General features: G+C 39.4%; 2 protein-coding genes across 2 annotated transcripts; one reads left to right on the top strand and one right to left on the bottom strand.

The window, feature by feature from the left end:
• The first annotated feature begins 715 nt into the window (after positions 1-715).
• Positions 716-12,300, top strand: cenpq (centromere protein Q). The gene is made up of 8 exons (XM_085271624.1): positions 716-1,329; positions 1,415-1,457; positions 1,546-1,657; positions 1,803-1,871; positions 4,672-4,801; positions 8,549-8,668; positions 10,438-10,509; positions 11,157-12,300. The coding sequence occupies exons 1-8, from the start codon at positions 1,246-1,248 to the stop codon at positions 11,346-11,348; spliced, it is 822 nt and encodes a 273-aa protein (XP_085127750.1). The 5' UTR covers positions 716-1,245; the 3' UTR covers positions 11,349-12,300.
• LOC146583438 (C5a anaphylatoxin chemotactic receptor 1) lies at positions 12,288-15,053 on the bottom strand. The gene is made up of 3 exons (XM_085271610.1): positions 14,976-15,053; positions 13,928-14,061; positions 12,288-13,582 (listed from the first exon to the last, which is right to left on the bottom strand). Exons 2-3 carry the CDS (start codon positions 14,039-14,041, stop codon positions 12,650-12,652), a joined length of 1,047 nt encoding a protein of 348 aa, XP_085127736.1. The 5' UTR covers positions 14,042-14,061; positions 14,976-15,053; the 3' UTR covers positions 12,288-12,649.
• Between the last annotated feature and the right edge of the window lie 879 nt (positions 15,054-15,932).

Here is a 15,932-nt window from a genome sequence, read left to right as displayed (position 1 = left end):
AAAATTCATTCAGTGGCCTGTCTCCCCAAAAGTAAAAGAAACTCATTTCAAGATAATTAATAATATATATCCTGTGTCTGAATTTTTAAAGAGGAGGTTTAAATTTGAGGTTAAACAGTGTGCATTTTGTGATTCAGCCTGTGAAACATTACACCATTTGTTTTTCTCATGTCCTGTGTCAGCTGCCTTTTGGTTAGAACTACACAGCTGGTTATCCCTCAAGATCAACGATATTCCCCAGTTTAATATTTCTGATATTATTTTCTATATGGCTAAACAACATCCATCTGTCTCTACTGTGATTAACATTGTCATCCTGTTAGGTAAATACCATATACATTGTTGTAAATGGAGGAATAGAAAACCATCCTTTACATGGTTCATCAATGACTTTAAACATTATTTCATGTCACTTAAAAAACTGAAGTCAAGCAGATTTGCCGCAATCTATGATGACATTTCCCATTTGCTACTGTTTTGATTATTACCTCTATTGTGTATCAACCTGTGCTCTTTTTTAATTCTTCCCCGTTACTAGTGTGCATTTTTTGTCTAGCCCCTCCCCCCATATCCTTGCTGTTAGTTTTGTTGTATTTACTGTGTTCTTTTTTTTTAATCCTCCACGAGAGTTCATTTGCACTATAATGTGTTATGTTGTTTGTGACTGTATTGTTTCAATTGTTAAAAAAATAATAATTTAGACAAACGTTGGGTGGCTGCCTTTTCCCCAAAATGGCGGATGTAGGGTTAATTTAGCCCCGAGTTGGCGTTCACAGGTAGCGATTTGGTCCAGGTTTTGCTCACATAGGGGTTTGTTTTAAATTTTTACGGAAGGTAATTAACCTTATCGATGTGCCAGTAAGTAAATAATTTAGTCAGACTTATCCCCGTCCCTTATTTCGGTCTTTGGACGACGGCAACATCGTTATTGTCTTGAACAGCTGCCTGACAAGCGACTTTCCGGGTTAAATCATCAATGCTTATGCGCATGCGAGCTGTGGAGTTTGAAAACAGCAGCGCGAAAAAGCAGAACGTCAATAACGCGAATTTTTAGATTTCAAATAATTATATTGTCTTTTAACTATTTATGATTTATTATATGCCTTTTATAATTAAGGCTTAATTGTTTCTCAAAGAAAACTCGTGCTCGTTACTTAAGACGCTTTTGGGAGTCAGACGTTGTCACGTTGTTTCAGCTACATTAGGTTAACGTTTTGGTTTATTTCGACGTTTTCACGAGCAAACATGAAACCCACACGAGGTTCTGACCGGGCCCCATCAAAAACACCCAACAGGAAAAACAAGGAAAAAGCAGAAACATCGAGTCGGGTGAGTAAGTACACTCCAGCTGTCGTCGTTGTTATCTGTAGCAGCTCAGGCTGACTTGTTACCTCCAACCCTTCATTTACTTTAGGACCAAGCCAAGATCATCCATCCAAAACCATCACAGACGAAAGGTTAGGAACCTCTTATACCTCTCATTCCACAGCAAACTGTGAAGTTCGTATTTGTTTGTATTTTCTAATGCGGCTCTTGTCTTTAAAGCTGAAAGAGGATCATCTCCTAACCCTAAAAGAGCTAAAGTGCAGGACAACAGGGCGCTGATGTCCAGGTCCTCCATCACTGCTCTGGAGAACATAATGGACTTATCAGTACTGTGAGTCTCACATCAGAAGTAGAATGCTCTTATTTTTAACCATAACCTGAAATATATTTCAAGCTGAGGTTTTCCTGTTGACATTGTGCAATATTAGCAAGAAAAATTACCTTGTAAGGACACTTTGTTCCCCCCCTGTTCACAGAGCAGCTCTTGCTGTGAAGCGGACAGAGAAGAAGGAAAGCCAGGAGCATCTGAAAAAAATGAAAACCATGTAAGCATTAAGTCTGAAATTACAGTTAAAGTATGTATAAATAAACAACATAAGTAAGTAAAATTCTTATTTATATAGCACATTTCTAGATAAAAAGATCACAAAGTGCTTCACAAAGTATAAAACAAAAACAGACAAAAGTTAGCAAAATGCAACAAGATGTGTTTTTAGTTGTTTTTTTAAAAGTGACCACTGAGTCCGCAGATCTTAAGTTCTGAGGAAGAGAGTTCCACAGTCTCAGCCTTGTATGCTGAATAACAAGTAGGCTCTGATCACAAGACCTCAGAGACCTACTAGGGACATAGGGCTGTAAAAGTTCAATGATGTAGGCTGGTGCTTGTCCTTGAAGAGCTTTAAAGGTCAGAACCAATATCTTAAAATGGACTCTGAATTCAACGGGGAGCCAGTGCAGCTGTATAAGCAATGGTGTTACATGAGAGTACTTAGATGTTTTTGTCAGAAGCCTTGCTGCAGCATTTTGGACAATCTGCAGACGTTCCAGGAAGTTTTTGTTTAGACATGTAAACAGTGAATTACAGTAGACCAATCGCGATGAAGTGAATGCATCAATAACAATCTCCAGGTCAGTATGAGATATTAAAGGGCCCAATTTAGAAATGTTTCTTAAATGATAGAAGCAGGACCGAACCAGAGATTTGACGTGAACATCCAGAGTAAGAGCAGAATCAAAGGTTACCCCTAGGTTCCTGATAGACGATTTCACAAATGTTGAAAGAGGACCAAGAGCATTCATTATGTTTGGTACGGTACATGTCTGTCACATACAAGGACTTCAGTCTTTTCTTCATTAAGTTAGAGGAAGTTGTCAGCCATCCAACTTTTGATGGATTCTAAGCACTCATTTAGAATCTGCAGCCTAGAAACATCTTCAGGTTTAAAAGAAATATATAACTGGATGTCATCTGCGTAGCAGTGCTAGCAAATGTCCTCAAAGGGGCTCAAAATATGCTGGAGAGGAAGTAGATATATTAAAAACAATAAGGGTCCCAGCACAGAACCTTGTGGCACACCATAGGACAGGGACGTGGAAGATGACCTGTACTTAGAGACCGCCACAGAAAAGTATCGTTCATAGAGAAACGAGGAGAACCACTCTAAGGCAGACCCAGATACACCAACCCAGTATTTCAGCCTTTCATGCAAAATGTAATGTATCGTTTTGCATCAGAATGTCACTAGAAACTCTAAGAAGGGCTGTTTCAGTAGAATGAGCTCTACGAAAGACAGACTGAAAGTTGTCAAAAATATTATGTTTGTCTAAAACATAATAACCACAACCTTTTCTAATATCTTAGCAATTAACGGCAATTAACCATTATTCACTATCTGACCTACATGCAGTTGGATATCTTTTTACGTTAAATTTAAGTCACACATGAAATTAAGTTTGTGTAGGTTGGTTTTAGGAACATGCGGCACTTGAAAGCGGCACTTAAACTTGAACGCCTGTCACATCACACGAACGTCACACGCCTTGTGTGATGTTTGCGTATGTTTGAACCCCATCAGTTAGCACATTAGAAGCCTTGCGGTGCTTTGTTAAGACCAGAAGAGTGGCTAAAGGTGTGGCATGGCTCACACCCTTTCATTACATCCCACATAATTACCTTGATGATGTTCAGATTGTGGCTTTGCTCCAGGCTTTGTTCCAGAAAGCAGGTCTAATGAAAAGTATGACTTCGGTTAACCCTTAGGTTATAGGTTATAGACTAGATTGCTCCCTGAAACAAAAAATTGGGTGTAACACTGTGACTCTGGATAGTAATTCAGGACTTATGGTATTGTGTTTGTGTCCGCAGGTATTTGCTTACACCCAGTTTATACCTTTGTGATAAATAAACAGTCATAACCGCAAACTCCTCTGATACCCTAAAACATATCCTGCACTGTAACCTGATGTGGATGCCCCTAGAAAAGTCACTACATGTCTCATCAACACAGCTCGATTCTACCTGTGCACTTCCATCTACTATTTTGCAGCATTCATGTTCTCAATATAAGAAACAATAATCATAGCTTCAATTCAGGGACTCAAAGAAGTTGTCACATACCTGTAAGGACAGTGAGGGAATGTATGAAGAAGTAGGAAAACTGTGAAGGACAAATATTTGCCTTTGAGAGAGGAAAAAACCCCCAGATGCAACCTATGTGGATGTGCCCCCCTCCCCCCAAAAAACAAAAACCAAACAAACAAACAAAAAAACCCCCAAAAAAACAACTGCATGTAGGTCAGATAGTGAATAATGGTTAAAATCTGGGCTAAACAGGAAAAGGAGCGACACCAGTGTTCAGCAAGAATGAGAACAAGCACCACAAAACATTCAAACAAATAAACAAAAAGCACGACAAGCTTAGATGGTGACTTTAGTGCAGTTTAAGATAAGACAGCTATTAGGTTGTTAGCCTGTCCCCATGCACTGAAACAGTTGGCATATGTTACTGCAGCAATCTCTATTTAATAAAACTGGTCTGCATATTTAGACACAACGCAGTGATCACTGATGAATCAGTTGTTGTGTTGTAACCGATCGGCCTTTCTGGAACCAGAAACTCAGAGTTCATCAGCTCAGTGTTTGTTTCACACAAAGCAGGGCCCTGCTCTGTGTGGGTGTGCATCACAATGATAAGGACTGAGTGAAAGTGGATGAACCCTCATTAAATTATTCATTTATAATCCTCTGTTTTATTCTTTTATTAATTCAGACATCATCATTTGAGAATTTTTTTTAAACTGCAGTTTGTGTTGCCTTTTCCTGATGTGTTTTCCGACCCATTTTAGGTTCCTGGCTCAGTGTGCACAACTCAAAGTTCCAGTGCAGAAACAAAAATATTTGGAGCACTCATCCAGGCATCACCAGGACGAGACTAAGAAGTCAGTGGTTGGAGAGAAGAATCTGAGCATCTTGAAGGTGAAAAACATAAAAAATGATTCGATTGCTTTGGAGGATTTGATTGGAAGCTAAACTGTCTCTTGGTGGAAAATTTATGTGGCCATGAACTTGATACATCTGTGCAAAAACCTACTGATATAGAGAGGTTTTCACATTTCTGCAAGTTGATATTCTGTTTGTTCAGCAGGTATAAGAAAAATGATTTGCACTGCCTACCTTATGGTTAGACTGTGGTCTTTGACACCATAGAGATAAAGTCTGTTTCATTTTGTGTGCTGTGGTTTCTCTGCTCTGAAGTAACACCTACTCAGCTCTCTGTACGTGAGAACAGACGAAGGATGGGGTTAAAAAACAAAACAGGAATTTAACTGCTCACAATAAAACTGAATGATACAATTAGGTCAATATGTTTGTAAACTGGGACACATCGATTTTTTTTAAAAAGTTTTGCCACAGTACAACACCCCAGCGAATTTTAAATCAGCCAATCAAGACTGAAGTGCAGACTTTTAGCTTTAATTCATTGTTTTAACTGTTTATGAATTGTAGCCATTTTTATTTTTTCAGAAGCTCAAAAATAATATAATGTTTTTTTTAATATTTTATTTTTAGTAATATAATGATCTATTATTTACATGGACGAAAAACCTTTGCAGTCAATGAGGGTCTGAAGTGTAGAACTAATGGACTGCACCAGATGTTGTGTTTCCTCCTTTAAGATGCTCTGCCAGTTTTTGTGTTCAGTAATTGAAAGCATGCTCTACTGTGTTCATTTATCTATTGAAGAATCTATTTTCTTTAGCTTGAGAAACTGTTGGGTTGTTTTTGCAGTATGCTTTGGTTTATTATCCATTAGGGCTGCAGCTGTCATTAATTTTAGCAATCTATTGATAATTCCACTGATTTAATCGAGTACCGTAATTGTCGGGCTATAAGCCGCTACTTTTTGCACAAGCTTTGAACCCTGCGGCTTTTAGTCAGGTGCGGCTTTTCTATGGATTTTCCATGATTTTTGTGATATCGTAAGACGATTTGTTTTGTTTGTTCCGCTGTTGTACGGCACTACGTTGCCTGGCGGAAGGATCGGGGTTCAAGAGTGGTATGTTAGTCACATGTCCGTCCGCCAGGCAACGTAGTGCCGTACGAAGTAGCGCGAAAAACAAACTTCAAAGTAGCGCTACGCATTCAGCGGGAGGCGTGGATGACGAGCGGCGATAAACTTGCGAAAAGCAAGTTATGCCCAACTCCACCACTGGATTCTGACAGCGTGGAAAAGTGCGAAAACATCCACGATCACCAACGGATTTTGAAGGGCTGGACTGCTGCATGATGGAGAGGAGGACACCGCCACGGCCCTTCTGAGGGTGTTCGACTCTGACACTGACAACGAGGATTTCTTTGGTTTTGAAAGTGACAACGAAGGAGAGAAGCGGAGAGTGGATGACGAAGCCATCCTGAGCCTGTTCGTTTCCGACATTGGAGGAGAGGACTTTGGTGGTTTTAGAGCGCAGGAAGAAGAGAAAGATGGTGAATGACTGACTTTTCTTCTTGTTAAAGCCGTGTCACTGCACCTGAACCTAAAAGGTAGGCCGAATCTATTTTTCTGGTGTGCTGTAGGTTACTGTTATGTACTACATGTGCAAATATGTACCCATAACTTGTTTTTCAAAATATTAATAAAAGGGGTGTGTCTCCAAACAGCCATCTCTTTCCTGACAATTCCCTTTGTGCATATTCTCTTACATATGATAAGTCAACATTGAAACACCTGCGGCTTTTAGTCAGGTGCGGCTAATGTATGTACAAAACAGGATTTTCCCCTGATTTTAGCTTGTGCGGCTAATATTCAGGTGCGCTTTGTAGTCCGGGAAATATGGTAATTGGATAAGAAATAATTTTGTCTAATGAGGAATAACAAATATTCAAAAGAGGAAAAACACAGGTCTTTCAAAATCAATGTTTCTTTTTTTAAAGATTAATGCAATTTAATTAACACAGTATTTTATACTATTTCACGTTCAATCTGATAATGTTACGAAACCTTAAAATTAATATGATCTAGTGCATCCCATGCCCCCTTTTGGACACGCCAATGTTTGCTGCAGGCATTGCTTCCATGTAAAATAAGACTGCTTGAATCAGCCTTCAGAAAGCTGTATGATTTAAATGTGTTATTAGGCTAAGTTAAGAGTTCATCTGCATATTTTAATACAACTTCTGGAGGCTTACTGATTTTCACCGTGTAAAAGAAACACTGATGGATGGAGCAGCTACAAAGTTTGCTTTTCTTCAGGTCGGAGTTTGTTGATCAGGTGCTTCGATCAACAAACCAACGTTGGAAACACGTTTTCTTTCACTCTACCTAAGCTTACTGTCTCAGTAATGGCTCTGCCTCTTTGCTCTTCACGGTGCGTGGGTTTTATGTTGTCAGACTTCCTATATCATCGTCAGATTTGATACATTTAACACATCAGAATGCTACAGAGCCACGTGTTAAAACGAAGCATCAAAGCAAAGAATTTGTGTTGAGGATTTCTTCTTTTTATAAGCGAATTACTCGATGAATCGTTGCAGGCCTGGTTTTCTATTTGCACTGTGAAGGTCTGTATGATTCGTTTTTCTGCAACTGGCTCAATCTGAGCAGAGAATATAGGCATGTAAAGTTAGACGATGGGGTGTTCTCCCCGACTATCTTCACTATAGGGATGTGTATATATGTGTGTGGTTGCACAAGTATGTATATAGACCTGTAAATTTGTATCTTTTGACTTATTACTGGGGCTATAAAGATACATGTAACAAATGTATACACTATTAGTTACTAAATAGTGGAATGGGGTGGGATTAAACAAGCTTATGCTTCTTTCTACTTTTTTTTGAACATGTAAGTTATTTATAATAATTGTTTTACATTTTCCTTTTGTTTTGCTTCTTTTTTCTCTTTTGTGGTTGTATACTATTTTAACATGTTCAAAATTAAAATACAATAGAATACACTAAAGAGTTCATCGTGCTGCTGCTAACAGCAGTCCTATTATCTTTAAGTACTAGTGACCCATAACACACAACACTCTCCACAAATTCATCAGACCATGAGCTGTTTTTCCTCTCTCTGCACCCATTTTTACTTACTTTTTTTTACGTTTTTAATTTGTTTTGGTACAAGTGCATCTTGGTGTTATCTGTGTAAAGATTTAGTCTGAGCTTTTCTTGTTCTTGTTCACCTTTCTGTAGACCAACAAGGTGCAAATTACTCATTAAGTTGTCTCTTGATTGTTGGTTTTGACGATTATATGCTTACCTCCTCCAGAGTGTTCTTGACTTGGTTCAATGATTTTAACCATTAAAATAATTCTGTCATCATGTCTGTCATTTGTACCTATTTTCTGTGGACATTTAGACCTCTTTGGTGGTCAGTGCATTCATTATTCTGTTTTAAAAAATTATTGTGATTTGGTGCCTTACAGTTAAAAGTGAGTCGAATTGAAATTTCGAGCCTATGAAAATGGGGAATATGTCTAAAAATAATTCTTGAATTAAATATGAAAGTTTGGACTTTAATCATGTGTTAATTAATTGGTTTAAAATCCACGGTGGAGAAATTGTCTAAAAGTCTATGAACATAACTTCTGCCTTTTCACTGAGATGTGACAGGTCATAGAAAAAAAATAACATATCATGCTAAAAACAAAAAAAAAAAACCAGTCCTAAAACAAGAGAATGGTATCAGTGGTTTTACATGAGGGCTTCTTTTTGACTTTGCAGGAAGACTTGAGGGCTGTGGTTCGTGCACTGGAGAGGCTGGAGGAGGAAACAGAGTCTTTGCAGCACTCATGCAGTCAGCTGAGGGACCAGTTAGAGGAGGAAGAGGAGAAAGCTAAAGAGGTGCAAATGATTTCACACAAGCACACATACTTATTTGTCTTTATTGCAACATTCTCCAATCACTGCTGTCCTGATTTTAATTCAGGTGTGAATTTGACCTTTTTATTTTAGTGAAAATCTGCTACACCAGCTGTTATGAGCATTTAAATGATGCTATTAATATAAACACGCATTTATCTATTAAAGCATTACAGCATTGTCTGAGTTTTTCATGGCTGAATCATCCTCTTCACACTAAAGTTATCACCTACAACCTCAAAACACTGAGGAGTCGCAGCAGATGTGAATGTTGTCATTTCGTGCCTCGTGCTATCTGATACAGAACATTTAACCATATTGGCCAGTGTCAATGCCTCAGGCTCATTGATATATTCTTGGAGTTGTTCCTGAGCAATTTTTGTGGTCCTGCTGTGAGAGTCAGCTGTCATGGCAAAGGGCACATCCATGTTGGGAATCTCATCTTCCACTACATCCCAGAGGTGCTGTATTAGAATGAGATCTGGGGACTGTTGGGGCCATCTGAGTACAGTGAACTCACTGATACATTTAAGAAATCAGTTTGATAGATTTGCGTTTTGCAACATCTCGCGTTCTTCTGCTGTAAGCAGCCATCAGAAGATGGTGGTCATAAAAGTATGGACATGCATCAATTCTCACACACGATGTCTCTGTAGCGTTTAAATGATGCTCAGTTGGTACTATGAAGTCCACAATGTGCCAAGAAAATATGCTTCACACCATTACAACCTTACCAGCCTGAACCTGATGGTTCCATGCCTTCATGTTGTTTACTGACCCTGCCATTTGAATGCTGTAGCAGATATTGATTCATCTATCCAGGCAACTGGTGAGACTGTGAACTGTAGCCTTGGTTTCTTTTTCTTAGTTGGCCCCTGTTGTGGTCTTGGTTTGACGTGTTGTGTATTTAGATATATTCTTCTGCATACCCTGATTGTAACCAGCGATTTAACCAGGCTGACTTTATTATCATTTTCAAGCAGTCTTAAAATAGCAATCAAGTTATTTAAAACACTCTGGCCATACTCCGTTGACCTCTGGCATCAACATGGCATTTTCACCCAGAGAACTGCTGCTTATTTTCTGTTTTTCAGACCATTCTCTGTGAACCTTAGAGATGGTTGTGCGGGGGAAATCCCAGCCGATCAGCAGTTTCTGAAATACTCAGATCAGTCTGGCTACGTTTAAGTTTGTCTATGTTAACAAGCAGATGAACAGGTTTATCTGATAAACTGTTCATTACCACCTCTGGTGTGTTTTTCAAATTCTGAACCTTTTGTGTCGATTTATTTCTTTGATCTGAATTTTCCCTTTTTGAACGTTACTCTCTTCTTTCTTTCTTTTTGCCTTTCTTTTGCAATAGACTATGGAGGTTCTGCTACAGGTTTTATTATATGCTATATAACTATGTTTTAATGTGACATACATTACAGTAAATGGGTCATTTAATAATAGTAGATGTCACAGCTGAAGTGACCAGAAAATCGTGGTGTGAACTGCAGTTTCGACACCATCATGGGGCCGTTAGACAGGTTCGTCTAGACGTTTGTTACAGAATCACCATAACAGTGAATTTTTTGTGATGTTTGGCTGAAATGTGACTATTTTGTGGCTGTTGTGAAATCTGACATAACCTATTCTGGAGAAATATCAAGTATTGCCTGGAATGCTACACCAGAGCCATATCGAATCACAGACTCGAAGGTTTTTAATGATTTACTTCAAACTCACACAGTTTCTGGTCTTCACAGATTTTACGAATAAGTGAACGAGCTGTTCTCAAACTTCCCTGTCTTCCTTCTCAGAAAGGTGAAACATTGGAGGTGAGTGTTGTTATTTTAAGAGCTAGGCACAGCCAACATTTTCACACTATCTGAAATGTGCTTCATTTAACCAAATTGCACAATATTACTTATCACTAAAGGTGAAGTTCATTTTGTTCCTTCTTTTTTTTATGAATAGCATTTCTAAATAGCTTAGCAGGCACTTCCTCTACCATGTAACAGGAAAGCCTGTACATGTTCTCTGTGGTGCAACTTCTGTGAAAAAACATGAAATTCATGTTACGAAATGCAGAGAGAGAGAGAGAGAATGTGACTTTTAGGTTCTGTGTTATCTTGGTTATCTACTCAGCTACAGAATAAACCCTTGTTTTTGTTCTAGCTGTTTACGTTTTACCTGGAATTAGTTGAAAAATCAACCACATGTCACAGGTCCTGCTGAGTGTAGGTCATCTGAAGTCACTACAACCTGCAAGTTTCATACCTGAAAATTACACCTGTGCCACTTTTTGGCACCATAGGACTGTAACAGTTATCTTTTCTCTGGTTCTAAGCCTTAAAAACTGTACTTGTATCTGCGGTAATGTGTGTATACCCACTGCTGATTGATCTGCTGCCTCTCTTCCCTAGGAGAAGACCAGATCATTTAAAAAAAATCAATTTAAATTGCCACTTTCTATTTTCCTCAGGCTCTGCTGAGAAAGTTTATACCAGACAGCGATTCTGCAGCCACAGCTCGGAAACTGGGCCAAATTCTGCAGAAATCGAAGCCAACCAAGGATGACCAGGTGCTGCTTGCGCGGGCACGTGAACACGCCGATCGGCTCTTCCACCCCGGCTGCGTATTGAATAGTAGCGCACTGAGTTTTGAAGAAACGTAGCATTAAAGAAGAGGTTTAAAGATTTGCTGCTCAGTATTTATTGGGTTTGATACTTCTTACTTCCATATTTGTGGTTGTCTTTGTGGTTGTCTTTTTTCATTGCTGTGCATGTTGCATAAACCAGTGAACAAGATGATTCATGAATTCATTTTCCCCTAGAATAACAACCCTGTGGAATATTTCTGCTTACCATGCTTCGCTGGTATTGAGTTTGCATCATATTCCTGTTTTCAGCTACTTTTTTCTTTGTTTTTTATTAATTATGTGTTCTGTTATGTGGATGTTTTTTGTCTTTTGGTGGACATAAAAGCCTGATATCCAACTTCTGTGGCAAGTTTAGGCTAAACAACTGAAAATTAAATAAAGTCACAACTGAACAGTGAATTAATTAAAATCCTGCTGCCTAAACTTTTTTTTACAGTGGAAGATTTAGTGTGCGCTGAATAAAAACAAGTCCAAATCTTGCTGCTGCTTGCTGCTTGATGTTTTGCAAGCCTAGTGAGACATTCAGCTAACTAAAGCTACTGGAATGCGTTTAATCTGGAAAACTTTTGGTTTTAACAAATTTGGAGAATCTGCTCTGTGCTGGAAACAATAGCATTCTTGAAAGGATTATGCAAGGTATGGGTTGTTTTTTCTTTTTAAGAACTCCATGTAATAAAACTTACCCTGCAGCCAGGAAGTTAGCATCGAAATGATGTTGTTTTTTTCATTGCTGTGCATGTTGCATAAACCAGTGAACAAGATGATTCATGAATTCATTTTCCCCTAGAATAACAACCCTGCCATCAGCATGTTCAGACAGAGGCAGCTTCTTGTTAGGAGCTGGCAGCAACAGCCAAACCCAAATCTCCTTTTCATGAGCCAAATATGCTCTTTTTGGCAAAGCATAGGAGTAATTTCTGTTTGTTTGTTTTGTTTTGTAAATGAAACTTTTCCATTCCCATTCTCAAAAATTTTAATAGCCTATTAAAATAAAAAATAAAAAAGTATGTGTACATTCAAAACAAATCAATAACAGTCCAGATCCTTGAAATACATGGTCACATCTCTGCAAAACTGTCAAACTAAAGCAAAAATCATCATTTTATTTACAAGATTATGTGTGGTTTTCACTCATAAAGAGGACACTGCGGTACATTCACTTGTAATAACTCAAACACTTCTACTTCTGTATTTACACAACTCACATTTTAAAGGGGGATGAATAATTTCCACAAAAGGAGAAATGCACATGTTAAAAGAAATGCTGAAGAAATGAAGAGTTAACATGCTAAATTATTACATTATTGGCCTCCCTGTTACATCTGCGAGTTTTTCAGTGACTTCCTTCGTATGGACTCTGAGGAGTCATCATTGAAAAGTCGGTCAATGGTGGAGACCAGAGAAGCTTTGATGGCACGGCCTAAGCCTCTGGCAGCAAACACGTAAAGCACGGGGTTCAGGGCGCTCTTGATATACACCAGGTACAGAGATATGTATTTACCATAGCTTGCTGACTGAAACAGAGAGTGAGATTTGGCCAAAGCCTGTACAAATCGACAAACAAAATAGGGGACCCAGCAGGTGAGGAAGAGGAGCATTGTGAAAAAGAGCACATGGTACATCCTTATCATCTTGCGTGCCATTGAAGGAGTGGAGGAGGTGGGTGTTGGAGGTGAAGCTCTCCTAATAGTGAGCAGAACAGCCAGGTTACTTCCCAGGAACACCAGCACGGGCAACATGAAACCTGCTAAAGTTTCGATTACGAACAAAGTCGTATTATGCCCTTCACTCTCATAGCAAAGGTGTTTCCCAGATTTCTCCTGCAGGACAGCGAAGTAGAGGTAGGGGCTAGACAAGATGGTAGCCATCAGCCATATGAGACCACAGGCCAAAGGGACGGCCCAAGCTGGCCGTCGCAGTCGAGCCCACACCGGCCTCAGCAGGCACAAGCATCGTTCCAGAGCCACAGCGCAGAGGAGGAAAGCAGAGGCGTACAATCCCAGGACCCGCAGGAACATGATGATGCGGCAGAAGGTGTCCCCAAATGGCCAGCTGTAGTTGTGAATGAGAAAGCCCAACATGAGAGGGGTCCGCAGGATCAGCACCAGATCGGCCAGGGCAAGGTTCAGGACATAGACACGGAAACTGCTGGCAGCGCGTGTCTCCTCATTACTACCTCTACGCACCACATGACGATGACTCCGAAATCCGAGCGCCCAAACCACGAGCCCATTCAGAGGCGCGCCCACCTTGAGGTACCAAGACAACCAGGTTGCAGTTAGGCTCGGGGAAACAGCAACTTGACATTTTGCAGGAATTCATTTATTTGCTTGTTGTGAAGACTGAACCTACTGTTCATTCTGTGAAACCGATACGAAGATGGAGCTGGTCTTATTTAATGAGCTCTGGTGGCTTTTTCAGCCTTTGCATGACAATCGTCATTTACATTGAGCAGGCTCCCTGCCTGTTGTAGCTGCAATACATGGAGCATTTACTCCACATGTATATATGTAAGTGGAACTGATACTGAATGTGAATTTTACATCGGAAACGATTCATGAACTGAAAGTAAAAAAAAGGAGAAGATTTCTCACCAAGAAGATAAGCAGTGTAACTACAATCTGGGTTCCTCTTGAAGCCTCTGCCTGCCAGGTGCTGCTGTTGGAGCTAGATAGGTTTTCCACCTGTGTCCCATTCATGCCAGCCATCGGGCCGATACGAAACTGGGCTGTAATGCAGCACGTTAGTTAAATACAGAAAGTACTGCGGCTGTTTGTCAATAAACAATTTCATCACTGATGGAGAAGGAAAATATGCAACTGTTGCACTGAAAGACAGATTTCACATATGCTGGTTGCCTAAAATGTTGACAAGCTGATGTCCACACCACACAGCAAGGTGACGCCACAAACTTCCTTCTGTACGTTTGCTCAGCTTTGCATTGTTTCTTAAAGTTACGTTCCTTACTTAAAAATAGCGAATGAAACAAAGTGAGTGCAGCGCTCGAGTCTGAATCACCTGGGTGGGTGTTTTTAAAAAAAATCATCTATCACTTAGGTGGCATTTTCTAATCGGATGAATAATCGTAACCACTGTACTCTAACTTTGACAATTTTGTGGGTTTTAGTGCAAATGTCAGCTTTTATCTCAAGAGGCAGTTTGACTTTATGTGCAGCTTTTTGTTTCCATGGCGTGAATAATAAAAACATGAAAGCACAGCATGCACGTCAGGTGCAACAGCAGTGATTAACGAGAAAGGAATCTGCTACACGTACATTCAGGCAACCCCGGGGTCTGCTATTCTGCTGCTGCATGCAAACATTCATGTATCAGTGAACTTATCTCCCTGGTATGGATTCATTTTTTCAAAGCAAAAGCGAATTTCTGCTTTCACAAATCACAAAAAAATTTCCTTTTTCCATGTTAAGTATTAAAAGCAATGAGCAGCATTTGTGCTGTAACTGACTCCAATTTTAGTTTGCTGCCCGTACTAACCAGATCAGTACCAACCTGCACCAGAGTTATCAGTAGCTGTGAATCAGTGGAGATTAAACGCTTTGAAGTTGGTTGTTTTAAAAAATAAAATTAAAATCTAAAAGCAGGATTCAAATTAAAATCTAATTCAAAGACTTCTTTACTCACCTCCTTTACTTGAGTTGTGGGTGGAAGAAGTGGAGTAGCATATCAATAAAAAAGGAGTGCCTATCTGCCTAACTCTCTCTCTTTCCTGTCTGTGATTGCAACACACAGACACACACTCCTTCCTATAACCATATTTACAACATCTCAGAGTCAATCATCATTTTCTTCTGATAGTGAAAAGCCATTTCAAGTGTTTCCCTCCGGCTTTATCAGCTGCTTTACATGAGTAGTTGTTAACTTCAGAGGCATAAAAGGTAAAAACTGAATAAGATAAAACTGCCACGTCTCTCTTTAAAAAAAAAAAATTGCCACAAAGTTGTTTTTTTGTTTGTTTTTTTCCATGAAACTTGATTTCTAACATTTTGGTGGGCACTTTGTTTTTCATAGCTGGCAGTGAGAGGAAACGTACCCCAGCTGCTCTTGAGCTGCCAGTGCCGCGTTCAGATAGTCATCAATCTAGATTTCGATTTGCTTTACTTCCTTTTCTATTATGTCTGCCACATTGTTTTGCATTCCTTTGTGTGGAGTGGATGATAAGATCATTTTTAAACACCCGAAAAAACAGTTTTGGACTTGACCGAAGCTTTCAGTCTACATCAAAACAACAACACACGCTAATTTTAACAAAACACAACAAATGAATGTTGTTGAGCCAAAAGGATCTGTCGTTATAAATGAGGAGAGCACAATCAAACTGAAAATGCTATTGAAAAATAATTTTAGCTAATTCGTATTATTTTCAGCTGTGTTTGTGTCAAGGGTCAGCTGCTTTAAACTTATCAGGGACTCTGGTAATACTTTGGCCGGCTGGTTGATGAAGGTGCTCCTCACAGCAAAACACTCACGTGATAATTGAAAATTATTTATCTAACACAGCTTTCTGCTTTCACGAGACGCTCCAGATCACGCCTGTGCGTGCCATTTGACGTTTGTTTGCAGTGGCCGGGTCTAAAGCTT

This window comes from Mchenga conophoros, linkage group LG1 (genome assembly GCF_057382185.1).
Source record: "Mchenga conophoros isolate Kocher_MC1m ecotype Shallow Benthic linkage group LG1, M_conophoros_male_GT1.1, whole genome shotgun sequence".
In the NCBI taxonomy this organism is placed as follows: Eukaryota; Metazoa; Chordata; class Actinopteri; order Cichliformes; family Cichlidae; genus Mchenga; species Mchenga conophoros.
Note: the sequence above shows the minus strand (reverse complement) of the source record. Positions and strands in the feature narration are given on the sequence as shown.

Coding starts and splice junctions, on each gene's coding strand:
- cenpq (XM_085271624.1), top strand. CDS start 1,246: ATGAAACCCACACGAGGTTCTGACCGGGCCCCATCAAAAACACCCAAC. Junction 4,802..8,548: donor AGAATCTGAGCATCTTGAAG/GTGAAAAACATA, acceptor TTGACTTTGCAG/GAAGACTTGAGGGCTGTGGT. Junction 10,510..11,156: donor AGAAAGGTGAAACATTGGAG/GTGAGTGTTGTT, acceptor TATTTTCCTCAG/GCTCTGCTGAGAAAGTTTAT.
- LOC146583438 (XM_085271610.1), bottom strand. CDS start 14,041: ATGGCTGGCATGAATGGGACACAGGTGGAAAACCTATCTAGCTCCAAC. Junction 13,583..13,927: donor TTACACTGCTTATCTTCTTG/GTGAGAAATCTT, acceptor TGGTACCTCAAG/GTGGGCGCGCCTCTGAATGG.